Source organism: Euleptes europaea, chromosome 7 (assembly GCF_029931775.1).
Source record: "Euleptes europaea isolate rEulEur1 chromosome 7, rEulEur1.hap1, whole genome shotgun sequence".
NCBI classification, from domain to species: domain Eukaryota; kingdom Metazoa; phylum Chordata; class Lepidosauria; order Squamata; family Sphaerodactylidae; genus Euleptes; species Euleptes europaea.
The window spans coordinates 79,335,067-79,354,520 of NC_079318.1; the positions used below are offsets into that span (position 1 = coordinate 79,335,067).

Below are 19,454 nucleotides of genomic sequence, written 5' to 3' on the forward strand. Positions count from 1 at the left end.
ATGAGCTTTGCTGAGCTCTTGGAACATGTTGGCGGCATGGGGCGCTTCCAGATTGTCTATGTGACGTTCTTGGCCATCCCTGTGTTCATGATGGCCAGCCACAACATACTGCAGAACTTCACGGCAGCCACTCCTGAGCACCACTGCTTAGTTCACCATGATGCCATTCAGGAGAATCAAAGCCTTACCTATGAGGACCTTGTCCAAGCCTCCATCCCCATGGATGAGAGGCAACAGCGGGAGGAATGTCTCCGTTTTGTCAGCGTCCAGTGGGGGCTCTTGAACCCGAATGCCAGCAATGTGAACAGGACTGAGATGAAAACAGAGATGTGCAATGACGGCTGGACGTACAACCGAAGCATTTTCCCCAACACCATCGTCACAGAGGTGAGACATCCAAATATTGCTTGGGTCTAGGCCAGTGATTCCCAAAGTCCGAAGTACTACCCCCTGGGGGGCGGTGGGATTAGCTAGGGGGGCACTAAGAGGCAAGGGGGCAGCAGGGGGCACTAGAGGTGGCCTCTTCACCTATGTTGTTGTATAGGGTAGGGAGTGCTGGGGTTGAGTTTGTGGAACTAAGGAGGCGGTGGCCCAAAATGTTTGGGAACCACTGGTCTAAGTCTGTTTGATTTATTTATTTGAATATTTATTCCCTGCTTTTTTACTCAACGGGGACCCAAAGCAGCTTACAACATTTTTCTCCCCTCCTTTATCCTCACAACAGCCCCATGAGGTAGGTTAGGCCGGGAAAAAAATGACTGGCCCATGGTCAACAGTGAGCTTTCATAGCAGAACAGGATTCAGACCTGGACGGTTCACCCAGATCCTAGTCTGTCACTCGAACCACTGCACGAGGGGTCCCGAGTCTTGTTGAGCTTGTGGGCACTTTTAGAATGTTGAGAACAGGGAATGGGTGCCACTACAAAAGGGTTGCCATGGTAGACCACGACTAATCAGAAAATGACTGATATGGGGTATAGGGGCCAATCACGAAAAGTTGGGAAGTCGCAAGTATAGCATTCCTCTGCTATGAAGAGTTCTTTCAACTTTCTGGGTTTTCCTGCTCCAATGAGGTGGAGGAAAGCCAGGATTGGCAATTTGCTTTGGGAAAGAAATGATTCAGAGAAGAAGCGAAGGGGCTAAAGGAAACCTACTGATGGGTGCCATGTTGGAGAACACTGCACTATACCATGCTGGCTCTGAATGCAGAGGTTGCCCTTTTAGCTTTCATGGCTAAAAACTATGATAGACTGCCTAGTGTACATTAATTCGACTCATTCTCTTGTATAGTCAGCTAAAGCCTTCCCTACAAATTCAATGGAACGAGATGGTAGAATTTTGAGGCCCTTAAATGGGCTGTGTTACTTTAGACTGCAGGTAGAGGGTAATATATTCAGGGCTCCCACATTTGAAAACCACCTGCAAACCAAAAAAATAATAATTAGCACATTGGGGGGAAATCTTGTAAGCCCACCTTCACACACCTTGCTCATTTTCTTCTTATAGGGAATTATTAATGTAAGGGGGTGTAATCCCTCCCCAGCTGCCTGTAGGGGTGCAGCCCATTCTAGCATCTCAACACTCTATGGCCAGTAGGACCACTTCATTCTGTGTACCAAGCCTGTTTTCTGCCAATGTGCCCAAATGAGGTGACAGAGTGCTGACTGTACCACTTCAGACTTCAGGGGCTAGACTGGATTTTTCAATGTTCCATTATGTCAATAATTCCCCATAAGTGGAAAAATAGTACTTCATGTGAAGTGGCTTGACTTAAAACCTTTCTCCCCAATATGCTATTTAAATTATTTACACAGAGCTTTCATAGGGGGAACATTAATAATGCACCTCTTCCCCACTTGCAGTCAAAAGTGGTAGAGCGTATTCTGGCACTTCGGAATTCTTGCTGACTCAGGATTAAGGTCACTGCTCAAGCCCTAGAAAATATGCACTAAGATAAATGTCAAACAGAGCAATCCTAAAGAGGCTTGCACCAGTCTAAGCTCATTCATTTCAATGGGCTTAGACTGGAGTTACTCTGTTTAGGATTGCAAGGACTCTTTTTGCGCTGCAACAGACTTTAAAGGGATACCACACTAAACAGCCTTGCTGAGACCTTGAAGAGCTGACTCCAGCCAGCCATGAGCTGGACTTAGACTTAGACTTATTCAGAAGTTGACAGTCTTATTAGAATTCATACTAGAAGCAGAAACTGAATTAGATATTGTTGTAAAAGCCTTTTGTGGGGAGGCGGAATGCCGACTTTTAAAGCAATACACGTTGAACATGTCTCTGCTTGATGGTAAGAGAATCCTAGCCCTGATTTCTTCGAAGTAATCAGTGTAATCTACTCCCAGGCAAGAATCCGGCAGGTTTTGGCCAAAATTGAGATCAGATACAACCAATGTATATAACTCACAACCAGTCTTAATTTTGTTGGTTTATTTTCTGGAGTTTTAATTTGGGGGTGGTAGGGTTTCTTAATTTCTTTCTTTGCTTCTATATTTTCTATTTTGAAAAACCTCCTGAAAATATATATTTGCCAAAAATAAATGCAGTCAGTATATTGTCTTGTGGTTGCTTTCACAATACAGAGCATAATTTCCAGCTTTCATGGGTTCCACTGAAGGGTTTCTCTCTCTCTCTCTCCCTTCTCCCCAGTGGAACCTGGTTTGTGCCTCCAGATCATTGAAGCAGATGGCTCAGTCACTGTACATGGCCGGAGTGCTGCTGGGAGGCATTGTATTCGGAGGCCTCTCGGACAGGTGAGGTGGGTGCCATGTAGTGTGGGCGACACTTACTGAAGGATGGCAAAGAAGCTCCAGTGCAGGGGGGGGGGCTATTTTTGTTGAGCCCGGAACGCTTTGGGGATTTTTACAAAGGAGAGTGGGTGCCACAACAAATTGGCTGCCATAGGGGCTTGGACACATTACAAAATCACCGCCAGAGGGTACTGGGCCAATCACAAAATGTTGGGAGTTTCATATGAAGCATCCTCCACTCATGGAGGTAGCTGTTTCTGAATAGGGGGTCCCTAGGGTTGCCAACCTATAGGTACTAGCTGGAGATCTCCTGCTATTACAACTGATCTCCAGCGGACAGAGATCAGTTCACCTGGAGACAATGGCTGCTTTGGCAACTGGACTCTATGGCATTGAAGTCCCTCCCTTCCCCAAACCCTGCCCTCCTCAGGCTCTGCCCCAAAAACCTCCCCCCGATGGCGAAGAAGGACTTGGCAACCCTAGTGGTCCCTGCAGCACAAAGATGATGCTTCCTGGGTTCTTCTGAAGCATCTCCTGGAGGTGGAGGAAAGCCACTGGTGTCTTGTCGATCTGGTTAGACCCTCAGAGAGCAGATAAGGAGGGAAGGAAGGACTAAGTGTGTGGACTACAGTCCCGCCCTCCATGACTACCTCATAGCATGATGGGAACAGGACAGGGAAGAGGATGAGGGGAGGATGGTAGCAGGGGTGGGGACAAGACTGTGCTCAGCAAAGGTGACACAGCTGTGGTGGTGTTTTGCCTTCTCAGTTTGGTTATACCATGATGAGCTAAGAAGGCAAATATTGCCGTTGTTGCTGCCTTAATCAAGTGTATCCTCCTCCACCACCATCTTCAGCTTGTCCTCTTCCTTTTCCTACCACTTCCCACCCAAATGTGCTATCAGGTATCCTTAGGGGAGAAGCAGTCAACATACTGTCTTTTCTTCTCTTTCTTCTCACTCTTTGAGGGTCTCTAGCCAGACAAAAATAATACAGTTATGAGTACATGTAAGTGTACACACGGAAATGGCACATCTGATGAGGCAGCATGTTTTGAGGCCTGGTAAAATATGACTTCTAGCACTTGCAACGGAAATAGTCTTTTTCTGGTTTATGAATGTCCAGCCTTACAGTAAAGATAATCCCATTTGGTTCTTGTAGGTTATCCGGGCTGTGTAACCGTGGTCTTGGTATTTTCTTTCCTGACGTTTCGCCAGCAGCTGAAGAAGCCTGCCACAGCTGCTGGCGAAACGTCAGGAAAGAAAATACCAAGACCACGGTTACACAGCCCGAATAACCTACAAGAACCAATGAACTCTGACCGTGAAAGCCTTCGACAATATAATCGCATTTGTTATTTATTTAGGTATTTATACCCTGCTTTTCTCCTCAATGGGGACCCAAAGCAGGTTACAGCTTCATTCTAGAGTTGCCATCAGGCCTGGAGAGAAAAGGTCCTGTCTTTTTAGTAGAGGCTGTAATGTGTAGAAATGAACAACTGAAGTTTTTCATGGGTCAGAGGTAAATGGCATCATGTGGTAATTAACATGCTATTAAGTCCCTGTTAAAGAGACAGGCTATTTTTCTCTCTCTAAGCAGTTGGCAACCCTATGCCCTCCTCCATTTTATCACAACATTAACCCTATGGGGTACATTAGGCTGAGAGAGAGCAACAGGGCGAGGTTATCCAGCAAGCTTATCTCCCCATTCAGCCAATTAATTTAATCTCTTAAATCCATCTCTCCTATTCTTCTGTCTTCTTGCAGATTTGGGCGCCGGTCACTTCTCATCTGGTGTTACCTGCAGATGGCTGTCATGGGTTCAGCCACAGCCTTCTCCCCCAGTTTCAGTTTCTACTGTGCCTTCCGCTTTCTGACAGGAATGGCCTTCTCAGGCATCGTGCTGAATTGTGTCTCTCTGTGTGAGTAACGTGATTATCCCGTCAAAGACAACCAGGGGGACTTCTAGATGGCAATGAAAAGGAGTAGTTTTCCGGTTGCTGTTGAGGCTAACAATTAAGCACAGCATCAATGGGGCTTTCAGAAGGTGGGTTTCCCCACACTACCCAGTCCGCCACAGCAGCCACCCACCCCCAACAACCTGGGTTTCAGCAGAGCTAAGTCCTGCTCAGCATTTCATAAGAGATGCTTTGCCATGTCAGATCAACTCCGTGATTCTATGATGCTATGCTGATTCTATGACTGTAGGCAGATCATGAGAGGGAAGGCATCTTAGCCATCTTGTGGGCATGGAATAGGGGTCACTGGGGGTGTGGGGGGGGAGATAGTTGTGAATTTCCTGCATTGTGCAGGAGGTTGGAGTAGATGACCCTGGTGGTCCCTTCCAACTCTATGATTCTATTATTCTAAATACAGCATGCCGTGTCCAATAAGCTATCTTCAACAATTGAACATGCTGTTTTCTATACACACACACACACATATGCCCCCCCCCCAAGCCCTTCCATGGAAGGGGTCATGTTCTCCACGCTCTTATAAGAGTATCTCCTAACAATTAGCACCACCTGAAGAAATATCAGTGGCCCCTTCTGGGACCTCAAACTCGAAAAGGGATGGTTAGCCAGAAGCCACAACATTCGCATTTTATTGTCCTAGGCCTTTTATGCACGGGTTGTTCCCGTCGTGGTCACACACACCCAACTACTTTGAGGCTTTGTTTTAATTATGCATTTATTTTCTGGCCTTCAGAAGTCGCCTCGCTCTCCCCTCACGTTTCCCCCGCGTTTTCAGGATGCTGTTTAACACCAAGTTTAAAGACTGCCTCAATCCCAAATCAAAAGCCAGTCCTGTGCATACTTGTCACTTCGGGGTTTTCTCCCTTTGCCCATTCTTGCTTCTCCCTCCCACGTGTCTGACTCCCTCATCCAACACCTTCCCTCGAAGCCATTATCAAGATCACCAGCAAGAGAATAATACTGGAAGACCATGAGGCTGCTTACTTGGTCAATTTCAAAGCAAGTGTGGGTCAGTTTCAGATCGAACAGTTGAGAGAATGCTGAAATAATCACAAACAACCTATGCAGCTGCTTATTTGGTCAGCTTCACAGTGAATGTGAGTCATTTTCAGTTCTTGGCTGGATGGAACAGTTAAAAAGCAACAGATGCAGAGGAAACAGAGAAATAAGCTCATCTACACAAAAGCAAGCCCCATGTTATTCAGTGGGGCTTACTCCTAGGAAAGTGTCCTTAAGATTGCAACCTCTGAATCCTACTCTGGGTGGGTCACTCAAAGTAATCAACCTATTCCAAGTACTCTGACAGGAATTTCATGGCATAGGATTGCCAGCTCTGGGTTGAGAAATGCCTGGAGATATGGGGGGTTGAGCCAGAGGAGGCCGGGGTTTGGGGAGTGGAGGGACTTCAATGGGCTACAATGCCATAGAATCCACCTTCCAAAGCAGCCATTTTCTACAGGTGAACTGCTCTCTGTCACCCGGAGATCAGTTGTAATAGCAGGAGATCTTCAGCCACTACCTGGAGGCTGGCAAGCCTATCATGGCAGTATATCGATTATCCATGCTTTTCATTGCTTTTGCTGGCTGGTTTTGTAGTTGTATAATTGGTTTTGTTGGGTTAGTTGTTGGAAATTTAAAGTTGTGTTTTTACTGTGATTTTAACTGAGATGAGCTGCTTTGTGGTCCTGTATCAGGGCCAAATGAGACGTGCTGATTCTGAAAGAGTTGGTTCTGAGTTCCCCCCAGCCACACAACAGCTATGGGGGAATGGCCACTGAAAAAATTAAGAGAGAGAGAGACCTATCAACCGACCAATTGGGCTTGGAATGCTACCACAGGGAAAGGAAGGGCTCCATTTTCCTACATTGAAATGTCCCTATTTTTGCTGCTCTATGGGGAAATAACTCTCCCCCAGTACTGTTTCGGCACAGGAAAATGGCAAGGAGGGGAGGCAGGAGTCCTCTCTCCATCCATGGCGGCAGTCTAAGCCCAAACAGACTCTCCTTGTTTTTTTTTAAAAAAAAACTCTTTGAAAATCAGCATGTCTAGTTAGGCCCTGAGGTACCAAAGTGGCATATAAACATTTAGAAGGAAATACATTTAACTTTTCTCAACCTCACTTCCTTACACAGCTGTGGAATGGACACCTACCAACACGCGAGCAGTGGTGGGAACCTTGAATGGCTATGCCTACACCACTGGACAGTTCATTTTGGTAGGAGTGGCATACCTCATCCGGGACTGGCGCTGGCTGCAGCTCACCGTCTCTCTGCCTTATTTCGTCTTCTTTTTCTACTCCTGGTAAAGCAGAAGTGTGGCTGTTTTCATCCCCCACAGTTCTCCTTGTGACACTCACCTCCCCAACCCTCCTGAAAACCTCTCATTCCTGTGTGTAGCTCTTTTGTCCTGAGATGCTGCTTTCCTCCAGGTATGGTAACCTGGCTAAATGTAAAGCTGTATATATGCTGCAGTTGCACTGAAAAGTCCTAGCATGTGGTGCTTGATGGCTGGAAAAAATCCGCGTCCTAAGAACCTTCATTTTAAAAAGAAAAGCTTCTAGATCCTATGATTACCGGTATAAGGCTTAAAGTGTGAAAGAAAGGAGACTGCCTTTTTTGTTTGTTTTAAATGTTGAGGTAAAGGTATTCTGTGCATGACCAGAAGTATTTTCCTTCCAGAACCCAGTCAATGCTGAAAACGAACTCTTAAGCTAAATCCTGTGAGATCTTTGCATGAACTGAGTAACTAGAAAAGATAAATTGTAGAGGGGTAGCCATGTTACAGCGCAATCCTAAGGGGGGGGGTAGTTAGGAAGCATCCAGGGACAGCATAGCTACATGCCTCCTCGCTACGACACAGTATGGTTAAGAAAATAACACACACACCCAAGCTCTGTGAAACTGCTCCATTGTGTTTCACAGGGCTACACCATGATTTTTGCAGGCGCAAGTTCATGCCTGCAAAAGGGAGCAAATTGTACCATGTAGTTTGGGCAAATTGTACCATGTAGTCTTTACAAAGATGAAAACATTAGCACTGTCAGGGAAGATGCTGTGGATGCATTTTCTGATGCTGGAGTGGATGCAAGCAAGACCATCTTTTCTGTCCTCTTGTCATTCCATCTTACAGGTGGTTTGCTGAATCTGCCCGCTGGCTGGTGATGGTCAAGAAGCTGGACCGGGCTGTGAAGGAGCTCAAGAGGGTGGCCAGGATCAATGGAAAGGAGGAAGCTGGTGACAAGCTGAACATTGAGGTAAAATCTGGAGGCATAGAGGATGTGGCACATTGGTTGACATCCAGGGCTTTGGGTGGTCTGTGCTCCCACGATCAGACTGCTGAAGGATGGAACTTGATATTGGGCTTAGGAATCTTGAGAATGTTCACTAAGTCCAAAAGACAGGACTCTAGTCCTTATGACTGTGAAGTTAATGTGCTTGAAATCAAGGGGACTGACTGTAATCTCGGAACCTGGTGAACGCTTGAGGGGCTAGTGCTGAGCAGACCTTGACAGTATCAGAACTTCAGTTGTCTCTCTTCTTTCTCAGTTTCTCACTCCTCCCTACCCACTGCTAGTAGAAAGCAAATCAATTATGCAGAAGAAGCAAACATGCAAAAGTACTCAGGCCTCAAAAAGCTAACAGAATGCAGCTTCTCCTGGAATAGAAAAGGACAATTTCTTATGTGCTTTTTTATTCTGGAAAGGATTTTATTCTGCTTAAAAGGTTTAAATCTGAGGCCTTATGCATGGTTGTTTCCCTCGTGGTCACCCTCCCCCGACTACTATGTGATAGGGTTGCCAGGTGTTTGGAATGGCAGGCAATTGCCCAATAATCCATTGGCCGGCTCACAGCAAGGATCATGCGCGTGTGGCCGCGAGCGACACAATCCTGTCACTTCCGGTTTACTTCCGGAAGCACCACAGCACGAAGGGACGATTTACCACTCAAATGGGGATTTGAGTTGTAAATCGTCCCGTTCACTGCAGTGCTTCCGGAAGTAAACCAGAAGTGATGTCACTTGCAGCCACATGAGTGCAATCCCTGCCTGAAAAATCTCCCGCCAGAGGAATGGGGGGTGGGACCTGGCAACCCTGCTTTGGGGCTAATTTTTGATTATGAATGTATTTTCTGACCTTCAGAGGTCATCTTGTTCACCTCGCATCTTCCGGATGCTGGCTAAACACCATCCAGAAAACGCGGGTGAAATGCGCAGAAACGTGTGGGGACAGTTGGAAAATGCATGCATAATTAAAACAAACCCCCAAAGTAGTGTGTGTGTGTGGGGGTGACCATGAGGGAAATAGCCTTGCATAAAAGGCCTGAGTCTCCTCAACTTATCCTCATCCTATCCAGCCATCTTCAAGGCCAATGCCTATTTTCTGGTCCTTGTTCCCAGTTTATCAGTATCCCGATTTTTGCCTTTTGGGTATGTCTTTTTAAAATTATTCCTAATGTTGTCTTCTATAGAGCCTCTAGAAGTTAAATCTCTAAGTAAGTTGGTGGATGAATGTAGCTTCTAGTGCACATGTGTGTAAAACACACATGCACAACCATGAAAATGCTCTGTAGTGCACTCTCTCCCCTCTCACACATTGCTGAGGCATATTTTTTGAGAACAGAGTGGGGAACAATGATCTTTTTCTCCTGTATTTCTTTAACTGAATGATCAAATGGATTCTTGGCTCTTCAAACTGTGAAAGACAGACTGTAGAGGGTATTACTACAGCATCTTACAACAAACACTGTTACCATATATGGAACGAGAAATGCCTAATATTCAAGCTGGATTCAGAAAAGGCAAAGGCACTAGAGATCATATTGCAAATTGACATTGGTTATTGGAGCTTATGAGAGAATTTCAGCAGAAAATCAGCTTGTGTTTTATAGATTACAGCAAAGCTGTTGACTGCGTGGATCACAAAAAGCTATAGCTGGTTTTAAAAGAAATGGGACTATCACAGCATCTGAATATTTTGATGCGCAACCTGTTCGCTGGCCAAGAGGCTACAGTTAGGACAGAATATGGAGAAACAGAATGGTTTCCAATTGGCAAAGGTGTCAGACAAAGATGTATTCTATCTCCCTATCTCTTTAATCTATATGCAGAATATTTCATAAGGAAAGATGGATTAGATTTAGATGAAGGTGGAGTGCTAGAAGTTAAAATGACTAAACGGAGGCTATTGTAGTTTGGTCACATTATGAGAAGACAAGAGTCACTGGAAAAGTGGAAGGCAGCAGGAAAAGAGGAAGACCCAACATGAGATGGATTGACTCTATAAAGGAAGCCACGGCCCTCAGCTTGCAAGACCTGAGCAAGGCTGTTAATGACAGAGCGTTTTGGAGAACATTAATTCATAGAGTAGCCTTAGGTCAGAACTCAGAAGCGACTTGATGGCATTTAACACACACAGCATCCCTGTTTTTGAAATTTTGAAGGACATGTGGTATGAAATGGAGCTTTCCACCATCACTAATTTTTTTTAATAAACTTGACTTCTCCTTAAAATAGCGCAGGCTTGTATCCATTAGTGTCTTTTCTCCCCACACACCAGACCTTGAGGTCCAAGATGAAGGAAGAAATAGCAACAGCAAAATCTACATATACAATCGCTGACTTGGTGCGAACACCCACCATGCGCCGGATTTCTTGCTGCCTCTGCTTTGTGTGGTGAGTTGTAGTTCAGAGGTCAAGAAATGTTTGTGGATTGCCAGAGTCCATGTTTAGTATTATTAAGGGTGAGCTGAGCCTAAGGGTATAAACAGATGGAACAAGTATCTTTGGTCTTCACCTGTCTGTAAAAGGTAAATGCTTGTGTGCGCAGCCCCAGTTCTGAATGGGACTGCATTGGGAAGGAAGAAAAGGTTTAAACCTTCAATTTGGTTTTGTTTAGCATTTTGAAGGGGAAAAGATGTGTGCTTTAAATATCTGTCTTATTTCTCTTTAAAACACTAATAGTAGTGTGTGGGACCCAGATCTGATTAACAAAACTCAGCAGGCATTGAAGGGTTAAGTCCCCACCTTTCCTCCCATGTCTCAGAATCAAGGCTAGGCAAATACACACTTTGACAGATGGACATTTGTTTACACTAAGGCCACTGGGTTTAGGACTATAATAATTAAGTGCCATCAAGTCACAACTCACTTGGCAACCCCTCGTGGAGTTATTATTTATTATTATTATTTATTACACTTATACCTTGCCCTCCCAAACACTGCCAGGCTCAGGGCGGCTTCCAACAAAATGAATACAATAAACCATATGCATATATATATATACATGCATCAACATTAAAACATACAAATAAAAGCTTAAAACTGGACCCAATTAAACATATATGATGCCCTAACTCACTAACAAGCTCCTATAAAATGTCCTTTCCAAGGAGGTTGGCCAGAGGTAGAGATCTGAAAAGGCCAATGCCTCCAGGAGTCCTACTGGCCCAAAGCCAAGGAAAGGCAATGTCAACAGGGATGGAGAAGGAACAAGGGAGGAAGGAAGGGTAGGGAAAAGGGAAAAGAGTGAAGTGAAAACAAGAAGGGAACGTTTTGAAGACAAGAGATGTCAGAGCTGGTTTGCCATTGCCATCCTCTGCATAGTAACCCTGGTCTTTTTTGGTGGTTTCCCATTCAAGGACTAACCATGGTCAACCTTAGCTTCCAAACTCTGATGAGCTCGGGCTAGTCTGGGCTATCTAGGCTGCTGGCTTTAGGACTGAGGTGAGCTTAAAATCTAGGGCCTGTCTACATTGCCAATTTACATTCTTTTATGTAAGTTTAACTGTCATGGCTTCGCCGACGCCAAGGAATCCTGAGAATTGGAATTTAGCAAGGATGCTTATTATCCTCTTAGGTCAGTCCTCCCTTTTAGACCTACTGTTTCTGGGTTCCTATTAAATTATATGGACACACATATGAAGCTGCCTTATTCTGAGTGAGACCATGAGTACATCTAGCCCAGTATTGTTTTATTTTACCAAGCAATTGTTTTCTAGGCACAAAAAAACCTTTTCTTACGCCTGCTTATGAGAACCTTGACCTGAAGCTACTTAGGGCTTAAACTTGGCTGTAGTCCAGATGTGCTGTTAAGCGCTATACTTTGCCAGTATTAGTTAAGGCCTATGTACTGTCTTCCATCTTAAGGTTCTCTACCAGTTTTGCCTATTATGGGCTGGTCATGGACCTGCAGAACTTTGGTGTGAACATCTACATGGTCCAGCTGATTTTTGGAGCTGTTGACTTCCCGGCCAAGTTAATCTCAGTGCTCTCAATTTGTTTCATCGGGCGCCGGTTCACTCAGGCTGTGACACTCATCCTTGCCGGGATGGCTATCCTAGCTAACATCTTTGTTCCACAAGGTGAGATGTTGTGTTCTGTTTCTCCCCATTCAGCTAGCTGGAGGATGGTACTGCAGCTTGTGTCACGTGACACAAGGGGCCCAATAGCCTTCTCTGTGTGTGTAAAGTGCCGTCAAGTCACAGCCGACTTATGGCGGCCCCTTTTGGGGGGGTTTTCATGGCAAGAGACTAACAGAGGTGGCTTGTCAGTGCCTTCCTCTGCACAGCATCCCTGGTATTCCTTGGTGGTCTCCCATCCAAATACTAACCAGGGCAGACACTGCTTAGCTTTCAAGATCTGACAAGATCAGGCTAGCCTGGGCCATCCAGGTCAGGGCCAATAGCCTTCTACCTCGCCATATAAACTTAACCCTATGGCCTGGCTCCACAGTCTGTACAACCTGTTGCTCTCAAGTCTAGTTATCCTATCTTGCCTGATCATTGCTTGCTTTTGCTCCAGAGTTCAAGCCTTGTTATGTAAGGGTAACCCTATAGCTTCCCAAAATATTTCTTTAGGAGGGTAGCATTTGTCTGTAGAAAATGGGATGAGCACACAGAGCTGCCTTATGTTGAATCAGACCTTAGGTCCATCAAAGTCAGAGTTGTAGGGGCTGAACTTGCGATCCTCTGCATGCTAAGTAGATGCTCTACCACTGAGCCACGGGCCCTCCCCTGGGGATGCCGGAGAACTGTGGGACCTATTCGGTACAATTCACTGGTATTGGGAGTTTGGCAGATGAATTCCTTAGTGGCCTGTGTTGTTTTTTCCACTCCAGGTATGCAAACCCTTCGTACTGTCTTTGCAGTCTTCGGGAAGGGATGTTTGGCTGCCTCGTTCAACTGTGTCTATTTATACACTGGAGAACTTTATCCAACTGTGCTCAGGTAAGAGAGGAGAAATGAGAGTCATGTGTAAAGGTCAGAGGTTAGAGAGGATAGGTTGATGCCAAGCCAGAGAAGGTAGGGTCCCCTCTGAAACGGTAGGCCCCCTATTGCTTCTACCTCCCTGTAGATTAGAATCTCATGTCCAGTGTCCCAAACAACTTTGGATGCCAGCCCACTTGCTACTTCCACCTCTTTGTCAGCAACTCTATGGTCTATCCCCATACCTATCTGCCTGTTCTCTCAGTACCCCATACAACTCATACAGTTTGACCTAGCAACTGAGATGCTGCAATATTCATGTCTTGCAGAGGAGGACCTGCAAAGAGTTTTGGTTTATTTAATAAGTCCTGTCTTGCAGAATTTTTTTGAAACTAGCATTGCTTTGGTTTAGCTCATGCAAAGTTTACTTTTTTGCACGCCTTTAACTTGCAGAGACACTCAGGTTTTGTCTGGCAATTCATCTTTTAAAAATATATCTTGATGTTGCTTCCCATGCCGGTATGAGGGTGTAGAAAACAAAGCTCTGCCCAAATATGGGTACTCCAAACTTTAGAACCACAGGCATCTTTACAGAACGAAGGTTAAACAGATGTAATTTGAAAGGAATGTAACTTAAACGAGAACTGATTATGGTTCACACAACAAATTGTTCAACTCTTATTTGTGTGACTTGGCCCCATTTCTGTATACAGTCACGTAAAAGCTGGTTCCCCAAGATTTTGCTCAGTGTCTTCTTTCTTTCTTTCTTTCTTTCTTTCTTTCTTTCTTTCTTTCTTTCTTTCTTTCTTTCTTTCTTTCTTTCTTTCTTTCTTTCTTTCTTTCTTTCTTTCTTCACCCGCCTGCCCGCCCGCCCACCCGCCCTCATTTTCAGCAAGCCGGGTTCAGGGCAGGTTACAACAATATAATCATAAAGCATCCCCTCTGCGCCTATCCAAAGATGCTCTGTATGCTAACCAGCATGGTGTAGTGGTTAAGAGCGGTGGTTTGGAGTGGTGGACTCTAATCAGGAGAACTGGGTTTGATTCCCCAGTCCTCCACATGAGTGGTGGGCTCTATCTGGTGAACCGGGTTGGTCTCCTACTCCTTACACATGAAGCCAGCTGCGTGACCTTGGGCTAGTCACACTCGCTCAGCATCACCTACCTCCCAGGGTGTCTGTTGTGGGGAGGGGAAGCAAAGGTGATTGTAAGCCAGTTTGATTCTTCCTTAAATGGTAGAGAAAGTCGGCATATAAAAACCAACTCTTCTTCTTCTTCTTCTTCCCTCCTGCTTCACAGGATCTTTTTTCACTCCGGTTCTTCTCTTCCCCTGGGAGGCCTGAGGGTCGGGAGTTGAGTGCTCCATCTTGGTGTGTATCTTCATGGATAAGGCTCTTCTCGGTCCAGCATTCTCTGTCTGCCATAGTGAAGAAGAGCCAATCCTTTTCTGCTTTCACCAGGAACTCTCTGCCTCTATAAATACACTACATGTACTAATATATATATATCTTGCCTTCCATGATTGCAGGCAGACCGGTATGGGCCTGAGTAACACCATGGCCCGCTCGGGTGCCATAATAGCCCCACTGGTGAAGATGATTGGCGAGTACATTCCCTTCCTGCCCATGGTGATCTATGGGGTGGCTCCCATCGTGTCTGGCGTAGCCGCTGCTTTCTTGCCAGAAACCCTCAATGTCCCGCTGCGGGAAACTATAGAACAGGTTGAGATCCAGTGAGTACCAAGTGGCTGGGGAGTTCCACAAAACATCTCGGGGGGGTAAGGGTCTGATTCACTTAGCATTTGGACAGCTGCACGGCTTATGCCTGCCAAGCAACATAATGAACACAAGACACCAGCGTCTTAAGACATTTGAATTTGAGATGCTGAGGTAAAATTTCACATTGTAAATGTGAATGCCTCAACATTTGTCATTCTGAGTGTTTTTATTTGGCAAGAGGAGTTTGCCTGTGGCAGCTGTAGCAGTAAAACACAATTTTTGTGAGCCAAAGTTACAATAATGGGGTGGTGATTTGGGGTTAAGAAACGGACCAGGAGGGCTCCAAGCTTTCCAGGGGTATCTGGACAGCTCCCATTGAGGACAGACCCAAACCAGATGTGATGGAGGAAGCCATGGTTGTTTGTTCACATGTGTGCAGGTAGAAAGTGGTGTGGTGTGTATGTGATGTTTATATCAAAAAGGTGGCATGACTGAGAGGAACTGAACCTTCCTTTATCTTACTTCTCTGCAGTACCTTGCTTCAGGTATTTCTCTCAGTTCCAGTAATAGAGCTAGGTTGCCTGAAAAGTGCTTGCAGCAACAGACATGAGGCGGGAAGGGGTTCAAGTTCCCTCACCCAGATGTCTCTATTATTGTAAAAATTATGCCTTTCCCTCATTTTTATATGTGAATAGGGCAGACACATGAATAAACCAGATGGCTGCCCCATCGTGTCAGTCTGGCCCACAAAATGCTGGATTAGCTCAGCCCTTGATCTCATCCAGGGTAGTCAGTTCTGACATCTTCACAAAAACAACTGTATTTCATGGACATTCTCTCTTATTAAGGTCCCAGCTCCGGAAGGATGAAAAGAAGCAGACAAAGACCCTTCTCAGCTCGACCAAGCCTGAAACTGAAAAGGTCACCAGTTAAGAAGCGAAAAGACCTCCATGGACTGTTTTTGGGGGGACATTCAATCCTTTGGTCCACGAGACAAATGCTATGCTTTGAAAAGAGACCAACTCTTTGCATTTTCTGGCATTTTATAGATGGACTAGATAACATTTGTGGATGGGATGGTCCATTGGACAGTCCAGATTCTAAGTAAAGGGGGGGTTGATGGTGGTTTTGCTTTTCCTATGATTTCAAGTCACTTGCCTGTGATGGCATTTTAATCCACTGATTACATGCTGGTAACCTCTAAATTCTCTTTCCTTGGGGCTACCTTCCATGTCCCTGAGGGCAGTTAATGGTTGTACACACAACCTAACTGGCTACCACTCAGCAATCCCTCAGTGGCTGGGGCTGACCTGAACCTCTCTCCCGCCCCAGCCACCCTCTGTCATCTCAGCATCCTTTACCTCAGCTCACAATGTTTTAAGCTGCGATGCAGACAATCCAAACAGTGCTACTCTCCTTCGAATTAACGCAAGAAGTTTTCCAGCAGAAATCTTAAAAGAAATCAACGCACAAGAGTACTACCATATTCTTGCCACAACTTCCATTCAGTTCAATGGGCTTCAGCTGGATTGTGCCCCTCAATTCAGATCTGTCTGTTCTAAATGGCATAAAAACCTGCTGCTCCCTGGTCTCTGCTTTTTATCTGTGCATCAGATCCTCAGTTGCTGTCTCATCACAAACCTCCGGATTAGTTTCCTGCCTCACCATGCTAAACCCCGTCTCGGGATCTCAAAAAGGACCCCCCACCAATGCAGAAAAACATCTATTTATTGTCCTTGGTGTAGCAAATAATACGTTACTGCTTTGACCTGTTGCTCTTGGCGGGCAGTGTGGAGACAGCAGGGAAGAAAGGCAACGCAAGGAGAAAAATCTTATTTTTTCCATCTCCAAAATGCTTCATGTGGATCAGTTTAGCATCTCTCCTTCCTTCCTTCCTTTGTTTTGTTTTCTTGGGCTCTCACAATGGAATAACAAGCTTGAGCCGTGAGCCCCTAAGGCTATTGATGAAGACCCAGTTGCTTACCTGTTAACTTTGAAAATCCATAAATGAGATATTGGGGGGCTCCTCATCTCACTGGGGAGTCACTAACTCCTCCATTTGAATCATAGTCGGAATAAAGCTAGACTTGGGTGAAGATTTTTAATGTCTGAATTTGTTCTACAAATGTGCTAAACTAAAGACCATTAATCTGTTTCATACCACCTTAAGACTGGATAATAGATAAGTCATTATTATTTACCTCATATATTTCAATCTAAAAACCTCCTGATTAGCATCCTGAAAAATTCAATCTGAGCTATTTATCAGCTCAGGTTTAGCAAACTGCTCACTGTTGGCTTGCTCTGGCAACTCAGGGCCTGCAAGACTTATTTTAGCTAGCCTGCAGGTCTCTAGCAATGTGCTTCCTTTGATTCAGCTTCCTCTGCTGCATCTGTAATACACAGATAATAATACTTGCTTGTTTTACATGCAGGGCAACGTTATACAATTGGTAAAAGAGGCAGTTGCCCAGGGCCAACTGCCATTAGGGTTCCCATTTAGGATTGCCAACCTCCAGGTACTAGCAGGAGATCTCCTGCTATTACAACTGATCTCCAGCCGATAGAGATCAGTTCGCCTGGAGATAATGGCCATTTTGGCAATTGGACTCTATGGTAATGACGTCCCTCCCCAAACCCCGCCCTCCTCAGGCTCCACCCCAAAAACCTCCCACTGGTGGTGAAGAGGGACTGGCAACCCTAGCCCTACTGCATGCAAGAAAGAGAGGCAACCCTGGTTCATACATATCTGTGTATAGGGCAACATGTAGAGGCATTTGATGGAGCATGCAATGGACAATGAGTATGAAAGCACATTCAAAAGGGAGAGAGATCAGACTTAAAATCAAAGTGGGGAATGCTAGCTCATTCCAAAGATCTAGCTCTGGAATGAAAGCTCCAAATTGCTTTCTCTCATAGACCTAGAAACCATTAATCTAAGGGGGTTACCGCACTTGTATTCCCAGCGATGTATTAAGAGTTTGAAACGTTATAAAAAATACTGTTCGTACTTTGTTTAGCCCCTTTAGCTGTGAAGACGTCTTCCAACCATTTATAAGCCGTGGTATCCAAAAACCCTTTTAAAGCGGTGTTTTTTATAACATTTTCAAACTCTTAATACATTGCTGGGAATACAAAGTGCGGTAACCGCTTAAGTGGCAATGAGCTAGAATTCCCACCTCCTCATTTTTCAGAGGACAACCCAAATGGAAAAGAAGAGCTAAATGACAATCAGTCCCCACTGTTGATTTCTGAATTAGTGCTCGGTGAAGAAAAGTGTACCAGTGCACATCTGCGGGGTGCCTTTTTTATGGGTAACCTCCCGATATGCCTGGGATCAGGGTGGGAACATGGAACAGTGTAAGACTTCCACACAGAATGAAGCCCCACCACCTTCCATTGTAGAGATTAATTAATCGTTCCTCCCTTATTTCAAGGAGTTCAGGATAGCAGGCATAATCCCACACAGGCTTAGAACTACCTTGTGAGATAGGTCAGGCAGACAGAGAGTGGCCAGCCCAGATCGCCCAATTAGTTTCTCAGCTGAATGAGAATTTGAACCCAGGTCCTCCCGGTCCACTTCCAACACTCTCCTACGCTACACTGACTCCTGGTCGATGCACCACATGCTCAAATGTGTAAGCTGTTTTGCAAATGCAAAAAAAAAAAATTGAACAACTTTTGAATTTCTGTAGGGTTTCATTTCTACCCTTCCTAAGGAGTCCTGTTTCTCGTATCCATACATCACACTACTAGCCCCCATTTCCTCTCCAGAGGCCTGTGTAAGACCCAAAGTTCTTGGCCAGGGTTTTTATCAGGGCTTAGGCCCAAAACTTTATTTTCATTATCAAAGCCCTTGGAATGGGTGAAGTGATCATCAAAATTAGGCCTCTGAGCAAGTGCAAGCTACTTTCCCCCCTTGCCCATATGTAATCACAATTAGTCTCCTGGCTTAGGAACAAGGGTTGTCCTGTAAGTCTTCCAATTAGACATCAGCCCCAGAACCTCCCATTTTACAAACTAAGCACTATTCATGCACTAAGTTGCTGCAAACAAAAAAATGTCTACTGATTTTTCCATTCTATGCCTTGTGAGTCCAGAAACCACTGGGCCGTAGAGCATAAACCCAGCTCACTGCACATGAATGCTTGGATGCATTTAGTACAGAATCACTGGTTACATATAACCTCAAAAACATTGGCTGCTCCTTGGACCACCGCAGCACATTCCATTCCATTTCCTAGAGAGCCATCTTGTTGAAGATGGTCATTGGGCAACTGAACTTTGCCCATCCCTAGGGCAGGAATCATCAACTAGCGCCATTCTCAGGACTCTGCCCTAGCTTTGGAAGTTGGACTCCAGAGGCTGCCAGCTTGGATTTAACACCAGCTGCTTGGATAGGGTTGCCAGGTCCCTCTTCGCCACCAGCAGGAGGTTTTTGGGGCGGAGCCTGAGGAGGGCGGGGTTTGGGGAGGGGAGGGACTTCAATGCCATAGAGTCCAATTGCCAAAGTGGCCATTTTCTCCAGGGGAACTGTTCTCTGTCGGCTGGAGATCAGTTGTAACAGCAGGAAATCACCAGCTAGAACCTGGAGGCTGGCAACCCTATGCTTGGATTTTCTCTGGCTCCCTTGGGCACACTGATTTAGATAGTTAGGCCAGTGGATTATTGGTGTCAGGCACTGTGGGATTTGAACCAGGAACTCTGTGGCTTGTGGTAGAGATCTAGGCCAGTGAGTTACTGGGAACTGTAAAGGCTCTTTCTCCCAACCCCTCTTTGGGCGTAGAAGGGAAGAGGGTATAC

The 19,454-nt window shown here is 45.4% G+C and overlaps 1 protein-coding gene across 1 annotated transcript; it reads left to right on the top strand.

The window, feature by feature from the left end:
* LOC130480139 (solute carrier family 22 member 6-A-like) lies at positions 1-15,612 on the top strand. The gene is made up of 10 exons (XM_056852575.1): positions 1-387; positions 2,659-2,762; positions 4,525-4,679; positions 6,866-7,034; positions 7,863-7,986; positions 10,288-10,403; positions 11,877-12,091; positions 12,847-12,955; positions 14,462-14,665; positions 15,500-15,612. The coding sequence occupies exons 1-10, from the start codon at positions 1-3 to the stop codon at positions 15,582-15,584; spliced, it is 1,668 nt and encodes a 555-aa protein (XP_056708553.1). The 3' UTR covers positions 15,585-15,612.
* Positions 15,613-19,454: the final 3,842 nt, after the last annotated feature.

Coding starts and splice junctions, on each gene's coding strand:
- LOC130480139 (XM_056852575.1), top strand. CDS start 1: ATGAGCTTTGCTGAGCTCTTGGAACATGTTGGCGGCATGGGGCGCTTC. Junction 388..2,658: donor CCAACACCATCGTCACAGAG/GTGAGACATCCA, acceptor CCTTCTCCCCAG/TGGAACCTGGTTTGTGCCTC. Junction 4,680..6,865: donor GCTGAATTGTGTCTCTCTGT/GTGAGTAACGTG, acceptor TTCCTTACACAG/CTGTGGAATGGACACCTACC.